The 21500-nt window shown below is 39.7% G+C and overlaps 2 protein-coding genes across 3 annotated transcripts in view; both read left to right on the top strand.

Annotated features, from left to right (window-relative positions):
• Positions 1–695: 695 nt before the first annotated feature.
• Positions 696–3726, top strand: coa7 (cytochrome c oxidase assembly factor 7). Its single transcript, XM_074635931.1, has 3 exons — positions 696–1128; positions 2170–2310; positions 3001–3726. The coding sequence occupies exons 1-3, from the start codon at positions 1023–1025 to the stop codon at positions 3444–3446; spliced, it is 693 nt and encodes a 230-aa protein (XP_074492032.1). The 5' UTR covers positions 696–1022; the 3' UTR covers positions 3447–3726.
• A 2071-nt stretch (positions 3727–5797) lies between these two features.
• Positions 5798–21500, top strand: part of ralgps2 (Ral GEF with PH domain and SH3 binding motif 2) — a 100595-nt gene continuing 84892 nt past the window's right edge. The window contains exon 1 of one of the 2 annotated variants that reach the window (XM_074635955.1): positions 5798–5958. The gene's annotated coding sequence lies outside the window, so the exon portion shown is untranslated. The remainder of the gene's footprint in view (positions 5959–21500) is intronic. The other variant, XM_074635956.1, reaches the window with a different exon arrangement.

A 21500-nucleotide genomic window follows, 5' to 3' on the forward strand; every position in this document is an offset into this window, starting at 1 on the left:
CAAATGGACAGATATCCTTGACAGCTTGTTTCAAATGCAGAGTTTCTGAATACGGGCTGTGTGTGTTTCCCTGTGGATTGAGCATTTCGGTACTTTCACAGTATTTATATAGGACTTAAACCTGCTTTATAATAAAAACAAAATGAAAATCTCACTTTTTTATAATATGGGACCTTTAAGTCTAATGAATGGACAACATGCAAAGTCTCTCCTCAAAGCTTATGAAGAACTGAACATATATGATGATGACCCCCTAGAGCTACTGTGGAAGAGTGCAGTCTTATTATTATTTATTTATTTATTTATGCAGTTCTTTTTTGTTCCTTGAATTATTTTCTACCCCTCTTTTATTTTTGTTATTATATTATTTGTTTTATCATTTAAGTTATCTCTCCTATCCAATTGTGCCTTGTATGTTAGAAGTATTGAATTTAAATTACAATGCCTTAAGTTAATTCGAAGGTCATATATAATTATAACTGTGTATGTGTGTGTCCTTCATGTTAATACCAAACACAATATTTTCTCTTGTGAGAGGAGCAAGTAGTTGGATTTTGGTTGACGGGAGGTACAACACATGCGCAGTAGAATCTTGTGTGCACTCGTCGAAATTGAGCCAATCGTAACGCAGGACGCAGTTTGAGTCACACTGCGCATGCGTAATACACCAAACCCCAAGACCAGTGTCCTAACCTCCTTCTATTGGCCTTGGCTGGACTACGGAAGCCTGTTAGGGAAACCAGGAAGAGCTCAGCAGACAGGAGGAGATACACACATGATTATCTTCTTCTGTTTTGTAATGCAAACTATTTTATAAATGTTTATAGTGCGCTTTTAAAACAACTTTCTGAATAACAGTACTCATCTCTATTGGTGTTTTAAATTCAAGGAAACGTTTTTGTAACATCTCTCAGTATATAACTCATCAAGGTCACACCAGTACCGGTGGATGTAGTTAGTGGGAGTTAAGCCTTCAGCACGTTGGATTAGAGGAAAGTTAAAAGCCATAAAGTGCAAGAAATATGGCTGGACTGATCAACTTTGAAGATGAGAATGAAGTGATGCAGTTTTTGGACAATTTGGGAGTGGAGTACAGCTTCCAGTGCTACAAAGAAAAGGATCCTGAAGGTAAAGAGATCAATGGGGCTTTTTATGTTTTTAGATATTAAATCAAGGCTAAAAAAGAAACAACATTGTTCTCACATCTAACACCCATGTAGACACACCTGTATTTTGTGCATGTATTTCTGTATCTTTGTGAATGTATTTGTGGCAGTGGTGAGATATAACTAAATACATTTACTCAAGCACTTTTGTCATACTTGAGTATTTCCATTTTATGCTACTTTATTATACTAATATTGTACTTTTCACTCTACTACATTTATTTGACACATATAGTATGCCATAAAAAGGTAAAAGAAAACTCATAGTATACAGTATATGCTATGAAAAGTCTCAAGAAAGTCATAGTATGGTATGCCAAAAAAAAATATCAAAAAGTTCTAGTATAATATGTCATAAAATAGTTATAAAAAAAGAAAAGTCATAGTATAGTCTGCCATAAAAAACGTCAAAAAGTCATGGTATATATGTCATAAAAAATGTCATAAAATATATATTTTTAAACTCATAGTTTAGTATGCCATAAATAATGTACAAGAAAAGTAATTATATAGTATGGAATTAAAATGTCATAAAAAAGTCGTAGTATAACGTCATAAAATAGTTATAAAAAAGTCGTATTATATAGTTACATTTTACATTTTACTTTTTATACTCTAATTACATTTTGATGATAATACTTCTGTACTTTTACTTGAGTAACATTTTGAATTCAGGACTTTTTCTTGTAATGGAGTAATTTTAAACTATGGTATAAATGGGTCATGGATGTAAAGTATTTTCTTTTTTTCTATTTCAACCTAAAATAGAAAATAAAAGTCTTCCTGTGGACAGGTGAATTGCCATTTTGCTACAAACATTAAACATAGTGGATCTGGTCCTTGTGTATAAATGTATGTTACAATTCTAATGCTTCTGGGATGTCCATATCAAATAAACTAAACTAAACACTGGACACCAGCTAGAGATGTAGACTGAATGTTTGATTTGTGTAAATGATGTTTGCCTCATCATTTATCCTTGTTGCCATGTTCTTCTTCTCAGGGTGCCAAAGGCTCTCAGACTACTTTGAAGGAGTGAAGAAAAACTATGAAGCTGCAGCACAAGTCCTCAAACACAACTGTGAAACAAACGGACACGGAGAGAGCTGCTATAAACTGGGGGCGTACCATGTCACAGGCAAAGGTAAAAACATTCATGTATGGCACTAATACTATGACATTCATTATTAAGCAAAGTACAATGTACTTTTTAATCTACTACATGTATAGCTGTATTGAAGTCACAGGTAACATTGCAGGATAAAGTTTTACAAACAAACTATATGAAAACAAAATGAAGTATAATGCTTTCTTAGAGTTTAAATTATCCATCAGTATCTGGGATAGTTAGTAACTGGACCAACGTTTTAGTTTGCTTAAATGAGTAGCTGGTTACGTGATTGTAAAAAAACAACAACAAAACAAAACAAAAATCAATTATCAGTTCAATATGTCAAACATTTGCTGTTTAATACTTTTTTCTTTTTCATATGATTATAAATACATTTAGTCTCTGAAATCAATGAATATTTTTCATAAATAATCGTTATCTCAATATTGATCAAAATAATCCTGATTATCATTTTGGCCATAATCGTGCAGCTGACAGGTAATGTGTCTATTTTATTTATGAAATATATTGCAAGACATTGTTTTTGGTGGCAGGTTAAAACAAAGTTTACTCTGTTTGAACATCATCATATTACAGTTTTTAATCTCATATAGCCACAAATAGATCTGTACGACTACTGTGATTATCATTTTGGCCATAATCTTGCATCCATGCGTCTGTCTACTTTTTATTCAAGTGATGGATTTGAATTCTTCCCACCAGGTGGAGTGACTGAGTGTCTGAAAACAGCCTACTCCTGCTTTATGCGCTCCTGCAACTCCAAAGGAAAGAAGTCTGTAGACGCCTGCCATAACGTCGGTCTGCTGGCCCACGATGGACGAGCTAGTGACGAAGGACCTGACATCACGGTGGCTCGGCAGTACTACGAGAAGGCCTGCTCTGGCGGCTTCGCTCCGTCCTGCTTTAACCTCAGTGCTTTGTACATTGAGGGCAACTCCAAAGGACTAGCACCGGATATGAATCAGGCTTTTAAGTACGCCACCAGGGCCTGTGAGCTGGGACACGTGTGGGGCTGCGCAAACGGCAGTCGTATGTACAAACTCGGGCACGGCACAGAGAAGGATGAGAAGAAAGCTGAGGAGCTGAAGAATCGAGCGAAGGAGCTGCATGGTTTAGAGAAGGAAAGGCAGCTCAAATTTGGGGAGTGAATGTGACACTTGATTAAATTATCGTTGATTTGGTTTGCCTACACGTCTGCTGTACAGTCAGGTTGTTTGTGGGGACAAGTTTATGTGTGTGCAAAAAGAAAACCTGTTCAAAGGTAGGAGAGGATATGTTGTTTAAAAAAGAAGGTTAAATGGATGTTTACCTCATTTACAGTGTGTCAACAGTCAAATTCAGGGAGCAGTGTTTACCTATTATTATTTCAGCCACATGTATAGATGATGTAAATGTGAAAGCAATAAAATGAACTATGATTCATGTAAAGTAGTTGGTTATTAATAATGTCTTTGAAGGGCTATGATTTGTGGTATAGAAAAAATTAGGCACAAGCATATAAGGTAAAAGGGCAGTTTGAACTCTATGTACTATCCTCAGATCAGCTTCAGATTGTCACATGCATCAACCTTCATATAATACTATGCATAAATATCCATTGTATATGTTGTTAGTACGGTATGCCACATAATTTACTTTAATTTAAACAAACCTTGCGTAACATGACAAATGTGCGGCCTGAAATCTTGAAGCTCGAAGCTCCCGAGGCCCTTTTCTGCAGGTCATCACCTCTCTACCCCTTTCATAACTATAAAGGCAAAAAGCCCCAACAAAATATAAAAAAACAAACATGTGATATGATACAGTACTATAGGCTACTAATCTATCTCCATACCTCTACTTCACTACATTTCAGAGGGAAATATTGTACTTTTTACTGCACTATTTTACTCTTAAAATTAATAGTTACTTTTTACATTAAAAAAAACATAATACGATGCATAATATAAATGCAGAGTTTCTGAATACGGGCTGTGTGTATTTCCCTGTGGATTTAGTGTTTCGATACTCTCACAGTATTTATATAGGACTTAAGCCTGCTTTATAATTTAAAAAAACATGAAAATCTCACTTTTTAATAATATGGGACCTTTAACTGGTGGGGGCACTACTGTGGTTTGACCACTAGATGGAGCCACAGTCAAAGATATGAACTTTGCGCCTTTTTTAAATCTCACAGTGAGCTGCTGCTGCTTTACATCCTGAGCTCTCGACAATAGACACTGCTACTTCTACCATCTGTCAACATTAATAACTGACACTGTATTAGCAACCTGTGGTTAATGTTAGACGCTGACAAAAGGTCTCTTGTTTATTTATTAGGAACTAAAGCTGATGTGTGTTGGAGGATGATGATGATGATGATGGGCGGATTGAATGGTCTGCTCTGAGCTCTCTAAGCTCCGCCCCCGTTAGCCGTTCGTTAGTGATGGGAATTCCGGCTCTTTTTAGTGAGCCAGATCATTTGGCTCAGCTCACCAAGAAGAGCCGGCTCTTTCGGCTCCCAAACAGCTCTTCGTTTTACAACTTCTGCCTTTTTATAATTCAGACAAATTTAGCTTTAGCTGTTTTGCCCTATGATTAGTATGGCTGCACATATATCACTTAAAGGGACTAGAAATCAGAAATGCTTGTTAACAGCGACACCTGTGGCCATGAAGTCAACGAAAGTCAGCGTCGGGCTCAAGCTTGTGCTCGCTCTAAATAGACATGAACGAGCATCGCTCAAAACAGTGAGGTGACACACGTCAGCTAAAACCACAATATCACTCTATATTTCACCTGCTTTGCAGTAATGTTAGCTGACCAGACGAAGGTCTCTCCATGAATCAGTGCTGATCCTAGTGTTGGCTTTTTCTGCTTCAGCCTCCGGGGCTGAAGCAGGAAGAGAAACGTTATCGTCTCTGACCACGGTGGAGGGAGACACCGGCACCCGGTCAGAAACGATAATGTTTCTCGCTGCGGACCCCCGTCACTTCACAAGACACGGAAAACCTCTGTTGGTGTGGAGGAGCTGCAGCAGTTATTTCTGCACAAACGTCCACTGTACATTCACTAGATATTCTCGGAGCTACTAACTCTCCTGCAGTGTGTAGTGTGCGCGCATGGACATGAGGTGGAGCGAGCTGAGGAGCAGAGTACAGCAGAGACTCCGGCCCTGGAGACCAAAGCTACGGTCTCCCCCGTGTACTATGACCCCCGCCAACACTGTTTTGCAAGACGGGCTTCACTAGATATAACTTTGTGGTTTTGGTGCTTCCGTGTAGTTTGTGTTGGAGTCTGATGGTACGTGTCCACAGGGAGTCTGAACAGCGTAGCCACACGCAAACCGACTCGGTATATTTACACCTGTAAAAAGTTAAAAACAGTCCCTTTAATTAAAGAAAAAATAAGAAAAAAAACGGCTCTCGAACGGGAGCCGGCTCTTATCGATCACTTAAAAGAGCCGGCTCTTTGAATCGGCTCGTTCGTGACCGACACATCACTAGTGAGTCTCTTCTCAGCTCTCATTCAAAACAGAACACAGCTGTTGCTGTTGGAAGCGCATCGTCGTGTCCTGAAACGTTAGCTCTAAAAAACCTGTTATCTCTTCTGCTGCTGGCCTCTGATGTACCCACTGGAATACCAACAGAAGAAAGAAGAAGACAACGTTTCACTTCGGTGAGTTACAGAACTGTAGAGGTTAAGGTTGGTTATCTTTGAAGACATCATTAACCGTTGAGGCTAGCTAGCTACCGTTAAGCCCCACCAACGGTTTTTGGGATGTGTTTGTTTTTATACGCAGGATGCTCCGTTATTATCAAAGTAGATACATCAAGAGGTGGAGATAACAGAGAAACCATGTTTATTATTATGTTTTATTTATTATTATCTGCAGCTGGTGTGCAGAGGGTTTTATTTTAACCATTATTCCTTCTCCACCCACGTGAAGACACAGTCTCCCACCACCACCACCACCCCTCCTCACTCCGCACACCGAGAAGCAGCTTTGATATAATGCTAATAATAAATCATGCGCTCCCTTCAACAAGCTAGCGAATCAAGCTAGCAGCATGCTAACATGTGGACACCTTGTTTTGAGAAGTAAGTGAGTTAGCATTTAGTGATTTACTTTGTTTACTTTACACAGTTGGCTTCTGTTTTTAGGTGGACTGGAGGACTTTATGTCCCGTTTGTACTGTTAGCACCAACAGCTATATAAATAAACCTCCAGCAGAGAAGGCAGAGAAGCTGCTGTATCTCCGGGTGTAACTAGCTCGTTTGCGGTGAACCCCCTGCACGGTTTACCCTCCAGGGAGTGTTTTGGGTGTGGCGTGGGTTCACCCACCACGAACAATACTGTGTGTACAGCCACAGCCTATCTTGTCTCTGTCTGCCAGAGCATATCTCGGTTATAGAAGAAGCACAAAAGAGGAGTCGTGAGGGTGTTTTTGAGAGCATAATAAGCTAGAGAGGTTCCCTCCAAGATCAGCTGTTTGTGTTACTCAAATAAAACCCTGATATCTCACCAACAATACCCAGAATCAGCCAACATGTGCCTGACTACTGTCCTTTAAGGTAATCTAATTTGCTGATCAATAGTGTGAGATTTAACACAGACCCAATATTAAATACAATTTATGAGGTGCTTTACTAGAGTATTTCAATTTTATGCTACTTTCTACTTCTACTCCACTACATCTCAGAGGGTAATATTGTACTTTTTACTGGACATTTATTTGACACTTATAGTTAATAGTTACTTTTTTACATAAAATAACATGCTTACATCAATGACAGTGCTATACGAATCTACCCAGTATACAAAGTATATAATATTGGCTCCACATTGACAAACTACAACATTAAAATGCTTTTTCGACCCTTTTAAATTACTTGAGTATTTACAATTTATGTTAATTTATAGTTTTTAAATACAATTTTGCATATTTTTGTACTACAATTATTCAACAGCTTTAGTAACTAGTTATTTTGCATCAAGCAAATCCAGAAAAAAAATCATCTAATACATTATGATGTATTATCACAGTTTACCCAGCAGTATATAACGTACTTAAACTTAGCTCCACATTTACCAGCAGCAACATTAAAGTGATGAACACATTAATGCATCACTATTTATTTTTGATACTTTAAGTATATTTTGATGCTAATACTTTTGTACTTAAGTAAGACTTTGAATGCAGGACTTTTACTTGTAACAAAGTATTTTTACACTGTACTATTGCTGCTATTACTGCAGTAAAAGGTCTTAATACTTCTTCCACCACTGGTTGTATCACAGCTGAGATGAAGGCATGTTGACCGTTTAATGTCAAATTAATCTGTGACAATGGTGGTCTGACATGTTCTATCACAATCTGCATTGCTAAAACGTTGAGAGCTGTCTAACCAAATTTTGTGTGTCATTGTTCCCTTAGTTTGTGAGAATATCCACAGATATATATCCTGGGAGCACACACACTTGAGTGGGCTAGCTCTATTAGCTGTCAAACAGTATTAGCTTTTTCTGTATTAGGCCGCCTTTTTTCTTAAACAAAGCCTCCCTCTGCTCAGACCTCCGGCTCCTATCTAACACACTCTTTGTCAGTGTCCTGTGTGACGCTCGTTCGCTCGCTCCCCGTTTTAAAGGACTCTGAGGAATGTTCCATATCGATATTTAGTATGGCTGTGTGGAGCTGCTGTTCTCAACACTTAACATATGACCCAGAGGTCACTGGTCCAGACTCATGACTGACATGCCTTTTACAGTGCTGTGGTGTCGTGTTATGCAGTAAAGACTGAAACAGTCTCATTTGGCTTCAGCAGACGTCTTTAACTGTAAAATAGATGCAGAATCTATCTATTCTAGGGCTGTCAATCAATTAGAATTGTTAATCACAATTAATCACACATTTTTTATCTCTTCAAAATAAACCTTAAAGGGATATTTGTCAAGTATTTAATACTCTTATTAGCATGTGAGTGGGAAAATATGCTGCTTTATGCAAATGTATGAATATATTTATAATTAGAAATCAATTAACAACACAAAACAATGACACATATTGTCCAGAAACCCTCACAGGTACTGCATTTAGCATAAAAAATATGCACAAACTGCAGCCCAACAGGCAACAACAGCTGTCAGTGTGCTGACTTGACTATGACTTGCCCCAAACTGCATGTGATTGTGAAGTGGGCATGTCTGTAAAGGGGAGACTCGTGGGTACCCATAGTACCCATAGTACCCATTTAATTCACATATTTTGAGGTCTGAGGTCAAGGGACCCCTTTGAAAATGGCCATGTCAGTTTTTCCTCGCCAAAATTTAGCTCAAGTTTGGAGCGTTATTTAGCCTCCTTCCTTCATTCTAGCTTTAAAACTGAGTTAATGCTTTAAAGAAATTAGTGGCGTTAAAACAAATTTGCGTTAATTATTTTAGCGTTAACTTTGACAGCCCTAATCTATTCATTAGATAAGTTGACAGTTGCAGTCGTGCTATTTCTGAAAGCATTGTTTGATTGAGTGGTTAGATAAAACTGGACCAAAAGAAGAGATGAAATCTAATTATTTCCAAATGCAGGAGGTCCTCTCTCCTCCATATGTCAGAGAAGGAATCTGTTTGGAATTACTTTTGGTTTTTACTCTTCAGGCTAAGTTCAGGAGAGAGCTGCAAATTATAATAGATCACCAGTGAAAGTTTCAGCTACAGCGACAGTGTAGTGGGTGCAAAGGGTACATCTGAAACGTTTACTCAAGTAGTCTTAGTACGAGGGTTTAGGATTTAATCCAATAGAATATGGTTGATTCAGTATTCTGTCCAGCGTGGAGATTTGCACTGTCGGTCTTAAGCAAGTCCCATCTGTACGCCTGTTTACAAATGCTGCATGAATTATCATTGTGTGTTTTAGGGTTCATCCGGTTCTCCGTCTCTCTTCCTGACTGTAAACAAAAAGCGTCACGTTGCATATCTGTTGCTTGCCAACAGAAACAGTGTGAGCGCCCGGAGGATATGCCGAAGCAACCCGCGATTAGAGTGCTGTTCTCGTTTTCAATTACATCACTTCTTTGAGTATAACGCATAATTATATCTATGGCTTAATGCTTTGTCTTTGCAAGGACGCGAGCCAAAAGTAACAAACATTTGGTCATGTTGCAACTAGAGGGAGAAAATTATTCCGAGGATATACCATCATAGATATTGCAGTTTTCCATTTCTGATTATACACAGTTTGGGTAATGCCGGGTATGCACTACTCGAGAATCAAGCCAATTTGGGGCCCGATTACCCCCTCCGACAATCATCAGCAAAGCCACGATTTTTTGATGGTTCCTAAGATTATCTTGCCAGATATTTCTGTGGTGTGAGGTATGTTTATTACATTATTTAATTATAAACATACCTCAGTGTTTTTTACATCCCCCAATTGGCTCGGGAATCCATCCTGGCTGCACCGATCTCAAATCGTAAATATTAAACATGTTCAATATTTACAATCGAATATCCTGTTGTGTGTGGGGAACCCAGAGGACAGCCGATGATGCAGTCACGTGGGAAAGAATGATAGCCAATTGTGAACCAAGCTGAAGGAAGCGGAAGGACAACAACCGCCATCATGGCAGAGCTAATGCAAAACATGACGCATAAAGTAGTAGTAAGATGGACCTCAGAAATGGAGGACCAACTTGTTGATTTGTGGCAACAACACAAGTGTTTATTTAACATGACTTCATCCATCCATCCTTCATGAATTTTCAGTACAAAGTAGTGCAAAAACTAACAATGCTAATTCTTCCTGCCTGTCGTCCGCCATAGCTGTTTACACTAAAGTTTGATCATGAGAGATTTTGCAAGATTTCTTTTAGTCAGGACTCTTGTTGTTCATGAATGAATTCTGTTAGTGTGTTTTGGCTGTTTTGGCCAAATTGTTGCTCTTCACACACACTATAGGAACAAAACTGTCAATTTTAACATAACATGTCGTTATGTGTGGAGTCTCTCACATTTTCAAAATCTGTTTAGATCTGAAAAATCTTTTAGTTTGGGCCAGCCTTAAGACTCCCCTCAACGTCATTTGAAGACACTTTTAAGAAACCGTCCCTCATGTAACTCTACTTTCCACCTCCACCTCCTGGGCTGAGCTAATCCCGGAGATGCCTCGTGTACGTGGGCCCATCTGTTCAGCGCTGTGGTATGGCTGCTCCGTCCATGGCCTGCAAATGTGATTAGTTGGAGATTACATCTGTGTGTGTGAAATGAAACTCCCCTCTCAGAATCAGAGCCGAGTGTTTACAAGAGAACGGGATAAAACACTGTAGGGCTTTTGCGTCATCAAGTTCAATCTCTGGTCTTTCTCCGGTTATGTTTCTCTGCTCTGCGTTGCATCATGTTCACTATACACAGTTTATGTGAAATGTTCCTAGATGCATTACAAGTGTGTCTGTGTGTAGTAACATATAGACTGCAGCTTACTATCTGGCTTCTAAGCAGTCCTCTTGTAGCCTCCTTCTGAGTGCTATACATATTCTAGAGGCGTTTTGGTCTGCATCAAGCTTTTTCTCTCTGTGTGACCTCCAACCAGTGCTGTTGCTCAGTTGCCAGGGTAACTTTATGCGTGCGTCTGGCACATCCATTCAGCACAGATGGAACTGCGAAGTCACATGTCGTCACACTCTTCCTCTGATGCCTCCCCAAGCTTTGGCTCTGCAGCTACAAGTGTACCAAAGCTAGTTATTTGTGTTCATTTTCCTGCTGTCGACTCCACAAAGCCATCCGACTTCTCTGTTAGTAATATAAAAGGTCTCTGCGCTTGACAAGTTGTTTTGGAACACTGATAATGATATTGTGTACAATTGGGTGCTTGATAAAGACGTTTTATATATATGAGGTGTTTCTAATGGTGCTGGCAGTCGGGTGAAGTGGGTGTTGTGGACGTGATCTTGGCGAGCACCTGACTAGCTGACTGCGTGCGTACGTGTGAGAAGGAAGATAAAAGACAAGCATAATGGACGTCCTGGCTTTCACTCCAGAAACCTCAGAGGCAGGCTCTACGTTTCACTGCCTAGATAGAGAGGCGATGTCCATCCCCTTCTGGTGGACCACCATGGGACCTTATCCCGTTTGAATTGCGGCATGAATCGCACATATGATATTTGTCAATTTAAAAAAATATATTTTAGGGCTTTTTGGATTCCTTAGGTTTTCTAGTTTCATATGATGCCAGTATCTTCTCTCTAGCTTAAAAACTGAGCCCTCTACAACCTAAAAATCGCAAATTGCATTAAAGAAATTAGTGACGTTAAAACAATTTTGCGTTAACGCGTTGTTAATGTTAATGTAGGCTAATGCTGGCAATTAGTTAGCTTAGTTTGTCCCACTTGTTTCATTAAATTCACAAATAGTAATGTAAATGATATAAGAACTAGAGGCATTCATATTTATTCCGAAATAAGCTCCCATGGTGGTCCACCGGAAGCTTCGCCTCTCTATTGAGCAATGTGCCTCTTTTTGTTGTACACAGCCGCATTTGAGGAAGTTGTGCAAAACTGCCTCTTCTTATTGTTTTGAGTGTATCTGCCATGTGGTTCCTGCTGTGTTGTAATCACAGCTCTTGTTTAGGAGAAGTAAAGGCCACAGAGAGCAGCCGGACACAGACAGTGTTGAAGCAGAAAGTGAACACAGAGGGTCACTTGTGACTTATTGCTGAATCGCTCTCACACAGACGGACACACACCCTGCTAAACGCACGCCACAATAGCCGGGAGAACGTTTTAGCCTGAATTTAACCGCTGATGATGGGAGTGGCTCACACATGAAGGGCTACACGGCGAGTGGACCGCTGCACAGCTCTAGTTCCTAGCTTCTCCTTAACGTTACTTCACTCTCGGTTTCTCTTTCATGTTGCTTTCATGTTGTGAGTGGGATCTGATGCTATTTTAGTCCTGTCTTGTCCGCCTGAGATTCATTCTGTGTAATTATTAGGCAGTATTCTTCACAATGCTTTGACATATACTACATTCACCAACCCACAGATCCCTACTTCCTGCATCCTCCTCCGTCCCTCTTCTCGTCCTCTGGGGACTTTAATAAATATGTCTTGTGTCTTTTGAGATCACTGTTGCCAGTACAGTACCTGACTTTCAGCACCAATTACAAAATACTTCTTTCAAAGAAGTAGTATAAAGCATCTCTTTCTTTTAAATGAGCCAAACTTCTCAAATACATACAGTATGATATTGTCATAACTTACTGAAAGCGTACATTAGGGTGTAAGAAAATATCGATACACATGAGTATCATGATAATATGTTGTGTGATGCTGTATAGATTCTCCAAAACACTGTATTGATTTTTAATTAACCAGTTTATGCTACTCTCATGCAGTTTGGGACAAAAACATGCAGTTTTTTTGCATGCATTAATTTTGCCTCTTCTGAAATGGTATATTTCTGGTGTGTTCTTTTACGATTGACACTATCGCCTTGCTTACAGTATAGCAATATATATTGCAATATATAGAATCGTTACCCCTGCATCATGATATGTATCGGGTCGCCTGATTCTTGCCAAAATTGTAAATATGTCTCTTGAGATCACTGGTGTTAGTACCAGGGCTGTGTATTGGCAAGAATCTGGCGGTACAATACGTATCATGATACAGGGGTAACGATTCAATATATTTTGATAAATTGCGATACTGTAAGCAAGGCGATATATATTGCAATTTTTTAAAAAAATCTAAGTTTAGGAAAACTGTCTTAGTATAAATATCACACCAGAAATACACCATTTTTAGAATACACAAAAATAACACATTTATACTGCATGCAAAAGTTTGCATGTTTTTTGCTCCAAACATGTGAGCATGTGATTATCATAGTGGGCATGTCTGTAAAGAGGAGATTTGTGGTTACCCATAGAACCCATTTTCATTCACATATCTTGAGGTCAGAGGTCAAGGGACCCCTTTGAAAATGGCCATGCAAAAATTTTGCATAAATTTGGAGCGTTATTTAGCGTTCTTTGCTAACAAGCTATTATGGCATGGGTAGTACCAGTGGATTCATTAGGTTTTCTAGTTTCATATGATGCCAATATCTACAGTACCTGACTTTCAGCACCAATTACAAAATACTTCTTTCAAAATCCCACCTTAGTATAAGCACTTCTCTTTCTTTTAAATGAACCAAACTTCTCCAATACATCAGTATGATTTTGTCATAACTTACACAAATATTTACTGTGTATTTTTTTATTTTTTATTTTTAAAGAAGAAAAATCTGACCTTAAATACTCAGTAGTATTGAGGTTTGATACCAAGCCTTACTTGGAAACAGTTTATTGTTGTATGAAGTTGTTCTGAGTCATCATAGCTGATCTTTTGAATCAAGAGGCAGATCTCTTCTGACGTCATCTGTCATAATTGCTCTTTTTCTGCGACTGCCAACCAAAATGCAGAATAAATTTAGTTGTTGCTGTAATAAAAAATCCATTTCTGGCCTTGTCGTCAGCCAGTTAATGTCGGTCCTTATTGAACGTGCAGCTGGAAACAGGTTTTTGATAAAACACTGGGTACTTGCGGTGCATAGATGTTTAAATTTCACAACATTTCTGGAGATAGAGGGTGGTAGTCTAACCAGAATGTTGACTCATTACAATTTAATGAGAACACAATGTTACCATTCTGGTAATTGATATAATTGAGATCCTTTAACTTCTCCACTTACATGCCTTTAGGGTCATTCTTATGATCAGGTTTGAATGTGCTGACTAGTCCAAAAGATTAAGGAAAGTAGTAGTAGGAAAGTGCGTCCCTGCCTGTTTTTTGGTCAAGCTCATGTGACTGTGTTTGTGTTCTTATTGCACTACTAGTGTTGAAATATTGCTCTTTGCCTAATGTGACCTCCGCCTTGTTATGTTCGCTAGGCTTTGCTTCCGTCGTAAAACTTTATTCCTGAATTGTACCGCACACTCCCTCTGACCGTGAACAGATCCTATCAAAGATGGCTTTTTCTTATTTCTTATGTTGGTTCAAGACAAAGTGGTAATGACTCAACTAACTGACTTAACTCAAATTCCTGCTTGTCCACCACCTGGATGTTTGTGTTGCATGTCTAAGTTCCATCTGTGTGCATGTGAATCCATGTATATTTATGTCCTTTTTAAATTCTGTGTATTATAAGGTCAACATCGGCTCAGCTAACCTGGTAGATGTGCGTTAGCAAGGGTTGGTGTGTCAGGTTGTAGGTGTTTGAGGTCAAGAGGTCAGGGGTCAAAGGTGAGTTTAGGGACAGGGCTGTAATAGAAGGGCTCATCCAGAATGTCAGCTATGAGGGTCTCGTTCCACCTGACACTTTCGGGCTGGTCTTTTTCCTCCTGTGTCACGTGGCTCTGCATATCTGGAATATTCTCACCAGAGGAAGTTTCATTTGAGGTCCAAATGCGGAGCATGATGTAAGGAAGCAACGCTCTGTTTAAAGGAATACGGCAAGAGAGGAGGCTTTTAGGAGATTTTATGATTTACAAATTAGGCTGCTTCTTAGTAACTTTAACATGAGAATTAAAATCATTAATAATAATTTGTTTTTGTTTATTACCGTGGTATTGAATTGGGTATAGAGAATAGTGGAATTTCACTAGTATTGGTATTGACAACTACATTTCTGGTATGGTGACATCCCTATCATCCATCACACTACGACTTGTAACCTCCATCCTCAGATCTCTAGAAACAGATCTCTAGCTGAGTGAGTCCACTCACATTCAGCAGCATGTAAAATCTGCCGGAGGCGTGAGTTGCTCTTACTATACTGGACCAATGTGTGTTCTCAGGTGTTTTGAGTAAAATGGACTATTGTGGTGTTTTTGGTTGTACAGATACAGACTGAGGACCAGGCCATAATCCCCCCCCCCCTACAGGCCCTATTGAACATAAACAGAGAGATGCCGCACCCTTCCACTTCCCCTGCATATTGTCCTGATCCACCAGTCTGTATCAGAGGCTTTGTGGTCTCACAACACAGCCTCATATATCTGTCTAAACCCTGAGTGTTTTGACTTGGTAGCCTAGCTGAGAGCGGAGCCTTGGCTATGTCATGGAAACTTGTGAACTTGGTCCTGAACTCTGCCAAAGACAATAGATCAGATACAGACAAACATGATTCCACCTCTCTCTCTCCTCTTTTGCTATTTCTTCTATTTGCTCTCCAAACATTTTCTTTTGCACTCACTCCCTCACCATCATCAGACAGGCCCGTCTCAGGTACACTGGGCTTTTTGGCCTTTTTAGAACAAAGTGTATAATAAATTTGAAGCCTCATCCGTCTGCACCTGTTACGCTCTTATCGCTCCTTTCCTCTATGATGAATGAAGGGGGGATGATTCATGTCTTGAGAAGATGTGCTTCTCTGTGTCATCTCAAAGATTCCGTTTAGATTTGTGTGACTGAGACAACCTGTTTCCTGTCTTCCTCTGTCAGGTTACCCCACAGGTCTGTCGGGTCTTGACATGCAGACGGAGACTTGCACTCACATGTCTACAGTTACACACTTTACATCACCAACTGTCAAACCTGGTGTTAATTCATTTCATTCACACCGTTTTTGTTCCAAACGTAAATGTCATCTGACCTTACAATGAAACACAATGAAACTCTTATTCCAGACAAGGCAGTTACAGAAGTAGCACAGACTGTACTTAATGCAATTCAGATGTAATCCTAACAGGAGGAGAGTAAGGTATGGTTTATTTATATAGCACATTTCAGACACAAAGGCAATTCAAAGTGCTTTACAGAAGCATAAATATACAAAACAAATAAAACAGAAAATAAGACAATTCATAAAAGAGAGAAAAGCGTGTCTACATCCAAGTGTACTTTATTTTTAAAGTAGAGCTGCAACGATTAGTCGATTAACAGAAAAATAATCTGCAGCTATTTTGAGAATCGTTTAATCGTAATTTTTCATGCAAAAATGTCAGAAAATGCCGTTTTCAGCTTCTCAAATATGGAGATTTTCTTGTTTTTCTCTGTTTTATATCACATTAAACTGAATATCTTTGGGTTTTGGACTGACAAAACAAGACCTCGAAAGACATCACCGTGGACTTTGGGAAACTGGGTTTTCTGACATTTTATAGACCAAACAATAAATCTAGAAAATAATCAGCAGATTAATCGATAATGAAAATAAGTGATAGTTGCAGCTAATTTAAAGTAAATTTCAGAATATTTGACAAACAAAGTAGAAACCGGTGTGTATTTCCTTTTTACTAATATGATGCAACGCTCCCAAGAGTTAAATCTATTCAGTTGCATCTTCCCACATAATATGGCATTTATACAAATTTGATGAATTAATTTGTTTCCTCCCACCACACATAACAGGTGGAGATTTTGTCTGCTCTAGTTTATTTTAATGTTGGTGAAAGGATGTTTGCAATATTTCTGAATATGTTGAATTTCAAGCATTTCTTTTTAGATTTTGCAAATTCAACATGTCCAAAGGAAGGAAAGTCATTTACAGATGTGGCTTTTATTACTGCATTAACCAAGCTCAGTGCGTGTTAAGATCCGGACACACCAAGCCAACATCAAAGAACTAAGGTCGACAAAGGCCGACTGTTGAGTCGCCTCACGTCGCCTCTGTCTTGACCAAAAAGTTGCACTCCAACACACCGCAAAGACTACAGCCAACAGCCAGTTAGTAAGTACGTTCTGCACCTGCGTGAGATGAAATAACTCTCCACACCAGCAGGTGGCGGTAGTCTGTATTCGTCATTCAAAAAGGGAAACGGGAAGACCGAGGACTGTGGATATACAAGCCGTTGTTACGATACGTATATGAAATAAAGCGTAATTTGCCGACCATTTTCACACAGACTAGAGCCAAAAACTAGGCTGACAGACGCTCACCGACGACCCCAAACTGTCCGACGGCCGACCGACGGCTTGGTGTATAAGGACCTTAAGAGACTGGCGACTGACAAAGTTACGAAGTAGAAAGACTTGATGGACAGGCCTACATTTGATTGTGCTCTGTATGTGAAAATATAACCTGAGCGTCTATTTGATTTCCTTTTGTCTCATAGTTAGAATCTGCTGGGAGGATTTGGGAAGAGGAGAGCGAGGGCGACATTGCCGCTGGAAACAATGTCTTTCCTATTTATAGTGAATAGATGGATGTTTAGCAGCACATGCATCCTGTCTGTACTTGTCCTCTGAGAGGAGAACAGAGGCCCGAACCAGTAGTGTAACTCGGCCACATATCGTGTGTCTGTGTGTGTGTGCTCTCGCTGTGTAGCCCCCGGCCATGCTGCTCTGTGGGAGAGGAGGGTCAGTGAAAGGGTGTGAGGGGCTCATTCAGGGAGAGAGAGGGGGAGGGTTAGCTGAAGAGATACAGCTGTTTCTCCGCTCTCAGCTGTTGCTCCTCTTCCATTCGATGAGGCTCGGTTTCCCTCTATCTATCTCTCAAACACACACACACCCTAACTGGGAGAAGCACACAGTCTAACATTGTTCTGCCTCGTGAGAAAGATGAAAGAATCAATCTCTCATAGCTGCTATCAGATGGGAATAGAAAGTACTCACCATATTAGTAAAAGAGGCAGCCATGGCTAGATTAGGCAAAATCGGTCTCTGTGTTCATCACATGTTGTTTTTACTCCTTTTGCTCCATTTGTCTCTCTGCCATGACGTTAGATGGGTCCAGTCTCTCGTGTTTTCCCAGTGTGTGTGTGGGTGGGTGTCATGTTTTATTCCTCCATGTGACCTTTGACCCAGTGAACTCTCAGAGCAAACAACTGTGTGTTAGTTCATGTCCCTCTTTGACCAGCTTTAGGTGACAGTTTGAATGTAGTTTTGGTTCTCACAAGTGTTGGAAGTTGACACACTTATTCTTCCCCCCTTAAGCCGAGTTTCCACAAAAAGTTCCCGGGACTTTAGTCCATGGAACTACTTTTAAAGGAACTAGAAAGTTATTTCAGCTAGGGCTGACCCGAATGCTTTGATGCTTCGAAACTTTGATTGTTGCCAGGGTATTTGACCTCCAAATTCAAATGCTATGTTTTAAATTTTTTTAGATACAGTGTATATATATATATATAAAACATGTTCCGAAATTGATACTAGAGTACTTCCTTGTTTATGAATGAAGCGGTGCACGAGTTGAAACAGCGGCGCTGTGTGTGTGTGTTTCACCAATCAGCGACGTGCGTCTCTGCAAACTCCATCCCGTTTTGGGAGTAAAAAGGTCCCATAAAATGTCCCCGGAATTTCATTTAGACCCTGGTCCCTGCAGTCAAAAGGCAATGAGTTCCTCAAAATGTTCCTAGTTCCGGGGGAAAGTTCCTGCCGTGGAAACACGGTTTTGCTCAACCCTTCCCCTGCTCTTCCCTCTCGGCAGCGCTCCCTTTTGTGTTTTAAGTTGTAATTGGTCGTTTTATCAGGCCCTAGAGACGGGGCAATGCCGTGTTAGGGGAAGTCATGCGTGTAGCACTGAGAGAGAGTGTGTGTGTGTGTGTGTTAAGCTGTAGGAGAGGCCTGTTATCTCAGTCTTGCTCAGTTAAGCAGGTTCAAAGTAACTTGAGTTCTGGATCAAAACTAATCCTTCAACCAAATACTCAAAAGTTTAACTCAACAATATCCGCAACACAGGTCTTACTGAAGACTTCATACACTTCATAAGACTAACAATAGCTTTCTTACAGCGTGTTTACCTTTAAAGACACCTCAGAGTCTTTAAGTTTCGGTATTAGCTGGTGCACTGCTCTTTTGGGTCAAGTGTCTGAGCAGAGTAGGCCATAAAAGAGGACAGAATAACTTGTTGGAGGAGGATGAGCTCATCTTGATAGAGATGGTAGATTTTACTGTTTTATCTCAGGAATGGATGACTTGATGGATTGTACTTAAAAACAGCAGGATGAGAAGCACTCCCTCTGTTTTTTTTCTCAGTCGAGCTGCTCCCTGACTTTTTTTTCCTAATCCCATTCTACCTCATAAAACAAACTCTTAAAATATTGTATCTCAGTCCAAGTTTGGCTGCAAGGATGACCTTTTAAGAGGAGCAAGCAACCCTCCCGTAAGATGGCTACAGCATGTGTGCAACTGGGATCAAATGAAGAGCGTTTGTTGGAGAAACATTAAGACTGTTTGACATTTTGGCTGATGGGAGCAGGCTTATAGTCAGTTTCCTGTGCGTGGATGTACAGTTTGTTCTTTGTAGAAAGAGGGTATTGTTGTCCCAGGACTGTAGGTGTTTGTGTTTGCTCTTGCTCTTGCATAATTGCATGGTTTGTCAGGTTGCAGCTTGTCATGCCTCTTAAGCCTGTGTCTCACTCAAAAGCCCTTGAGGGCCCAGCCGGAACTCCGTCCTCAGAAATGCTGCCTGCCTGTCTTTTGTGGTACCATCAGTGTGGAGGTGAAAGAACCGCACAGTATGTTGAGTGGCAGGCCGAGACGGAGAGAAGGATGTTTGTTTAAAGTGTGACTCACAAACACTCATAAGCCCAAGAACAAAAAACTGCTTAAAGTCCCAGTGATGTTAGAGCGTCTTTAGATTCTGTACTGTGAGCATTCCTCAGTCAAAAGGAATTATTGAGCGGTGTACAGTTACAAAAGGGATTTAAATCAAATCCTTCACATTTGATTGGACCGCTAAAAAGATGTTGGGCTGTAGCGCAATACAGTGTTACAGCACACACAACCTCCCTTGTCGCTAAAAGTTGCAGATTGATGGATGGATGTCTTGATATTATTGGTTGGTACTAGCTTACGTAAGCACACGTCGTATTTTGTTTTACAGGAAGAAAAGATTATTGGATTTTGATATAACAATACAAAGACATTGATTTGTTGTATTTGTTTTGTACATATTGTTAAATAGGTGCACAGCACGACCGGGGATGTGATCTAAAAGGGTTGAAAAAGCATTTTTCATTTCATCTCGACCTCCAACTTTAGTTAAAACCTACACTGAACCACTTCCAGTCACTATCACTCAAGGTTCGACCACCACAATAAAAGCCACACGGCTTTTACTGTAAAAAGCAGCTACAGGAAGTGTTGCCCCGGCATTACCAGCATGCTAACGTCACTTATTCTCTGTGGTTTCCCTTCTCTGTTTGTAGTTTTGTGTTGTTGTTTTTCACTCAAGGTTGTTGGGGCGAAAAATGCAGTCCAGACATGCTGCGTCAGATTGAGATAGGCAGGAGGACACCTCTGTATACTAATCTGCTGTGACCACAACTTGAGATAATATGATTAACATGATAATGTACATCATACTTAACTACCCGTTGTTGAAATAGAGTCCATGCTCTGAACTGAAGGATGCATCTTCACGACTAATCGTTTGAAAATCTCAACCGTCAGATCAAAACAAACTTACATGCAGAGCACGCATTTCAACCTGAGAGATGAGGAAGCTGACCGTATTTGTCCTGCCTGTGGAAAAATGGTTCTTAAAGACGTAGGCTAGTAAATTATTTGGATATTAACTTGAAAAACATTTGAAGGATAAATAACCAGATGGAAAGTATTTTTGAAATACCTACAAGTCAGATGTGCTTCATCACATTGTAATGTGAAGTATTAAGAGGACAGCTACCTCGGTAGAAAGCACATCAAAAGCTCTGTTTGACAAACCTGTCATCTTACGGTATACAGGAAATTGTCATATTGCCTGACCCTACAGCGACCTAAAAGCTGCATACTGCTACATAGTGGGGGTGTTATTTCTCAGTGGGTTCAGCAGCACTACGAGGGAGATGTTTCACATTATAGTCACTTGATTGTGATGTTGGATGCGGTCACATTCAGAGCATCCAACATCTCATCAACTCAATAAGGTGTATGACTTTCTTTTACAAAGAAGGGGGCAAGTCATAACAGAGTGAGACAATGAGGCTGAAAGACGCAAGCAAAAAGTAAGAAATATCATTAGAGCTGCAACAATTATCGACAGAAAACTAATCGACTACTATTTTGATAATAGATTAATTGTTAAATTAATTTTTCATGCAAAAATGGCAGAAAATGTTGTTTTCAACCTCTCAAATATAAAGATTTTTCTTGGTTTTCTCAGTTTTATATCATATTAATTAACTGAATATCTTTGGGTTTTGGACAAAACAAGACATTTAAAGACATCACGTTCGACTTTGAGAAACTGGGATGGACATTTTTCACTATTTTCTGACATTTTATAGAACAAACAATTAA

The sequence above is a fragment of the Sebastes fasciatus genome, chromosome 5 (assembly GCF_043250625.1).
Source record: "Sebastes fasciatus isolate fSebFas1 chromosome 5, fSebFas1.pri, whole genome shotgun sequence".
Classification (NCBI taxonomy): Eukaryota; Metazoa; Chordata; class Actinopteri; order Perciformes; family Sebastidae; genus Sebastes; species Sebastes fasciatus.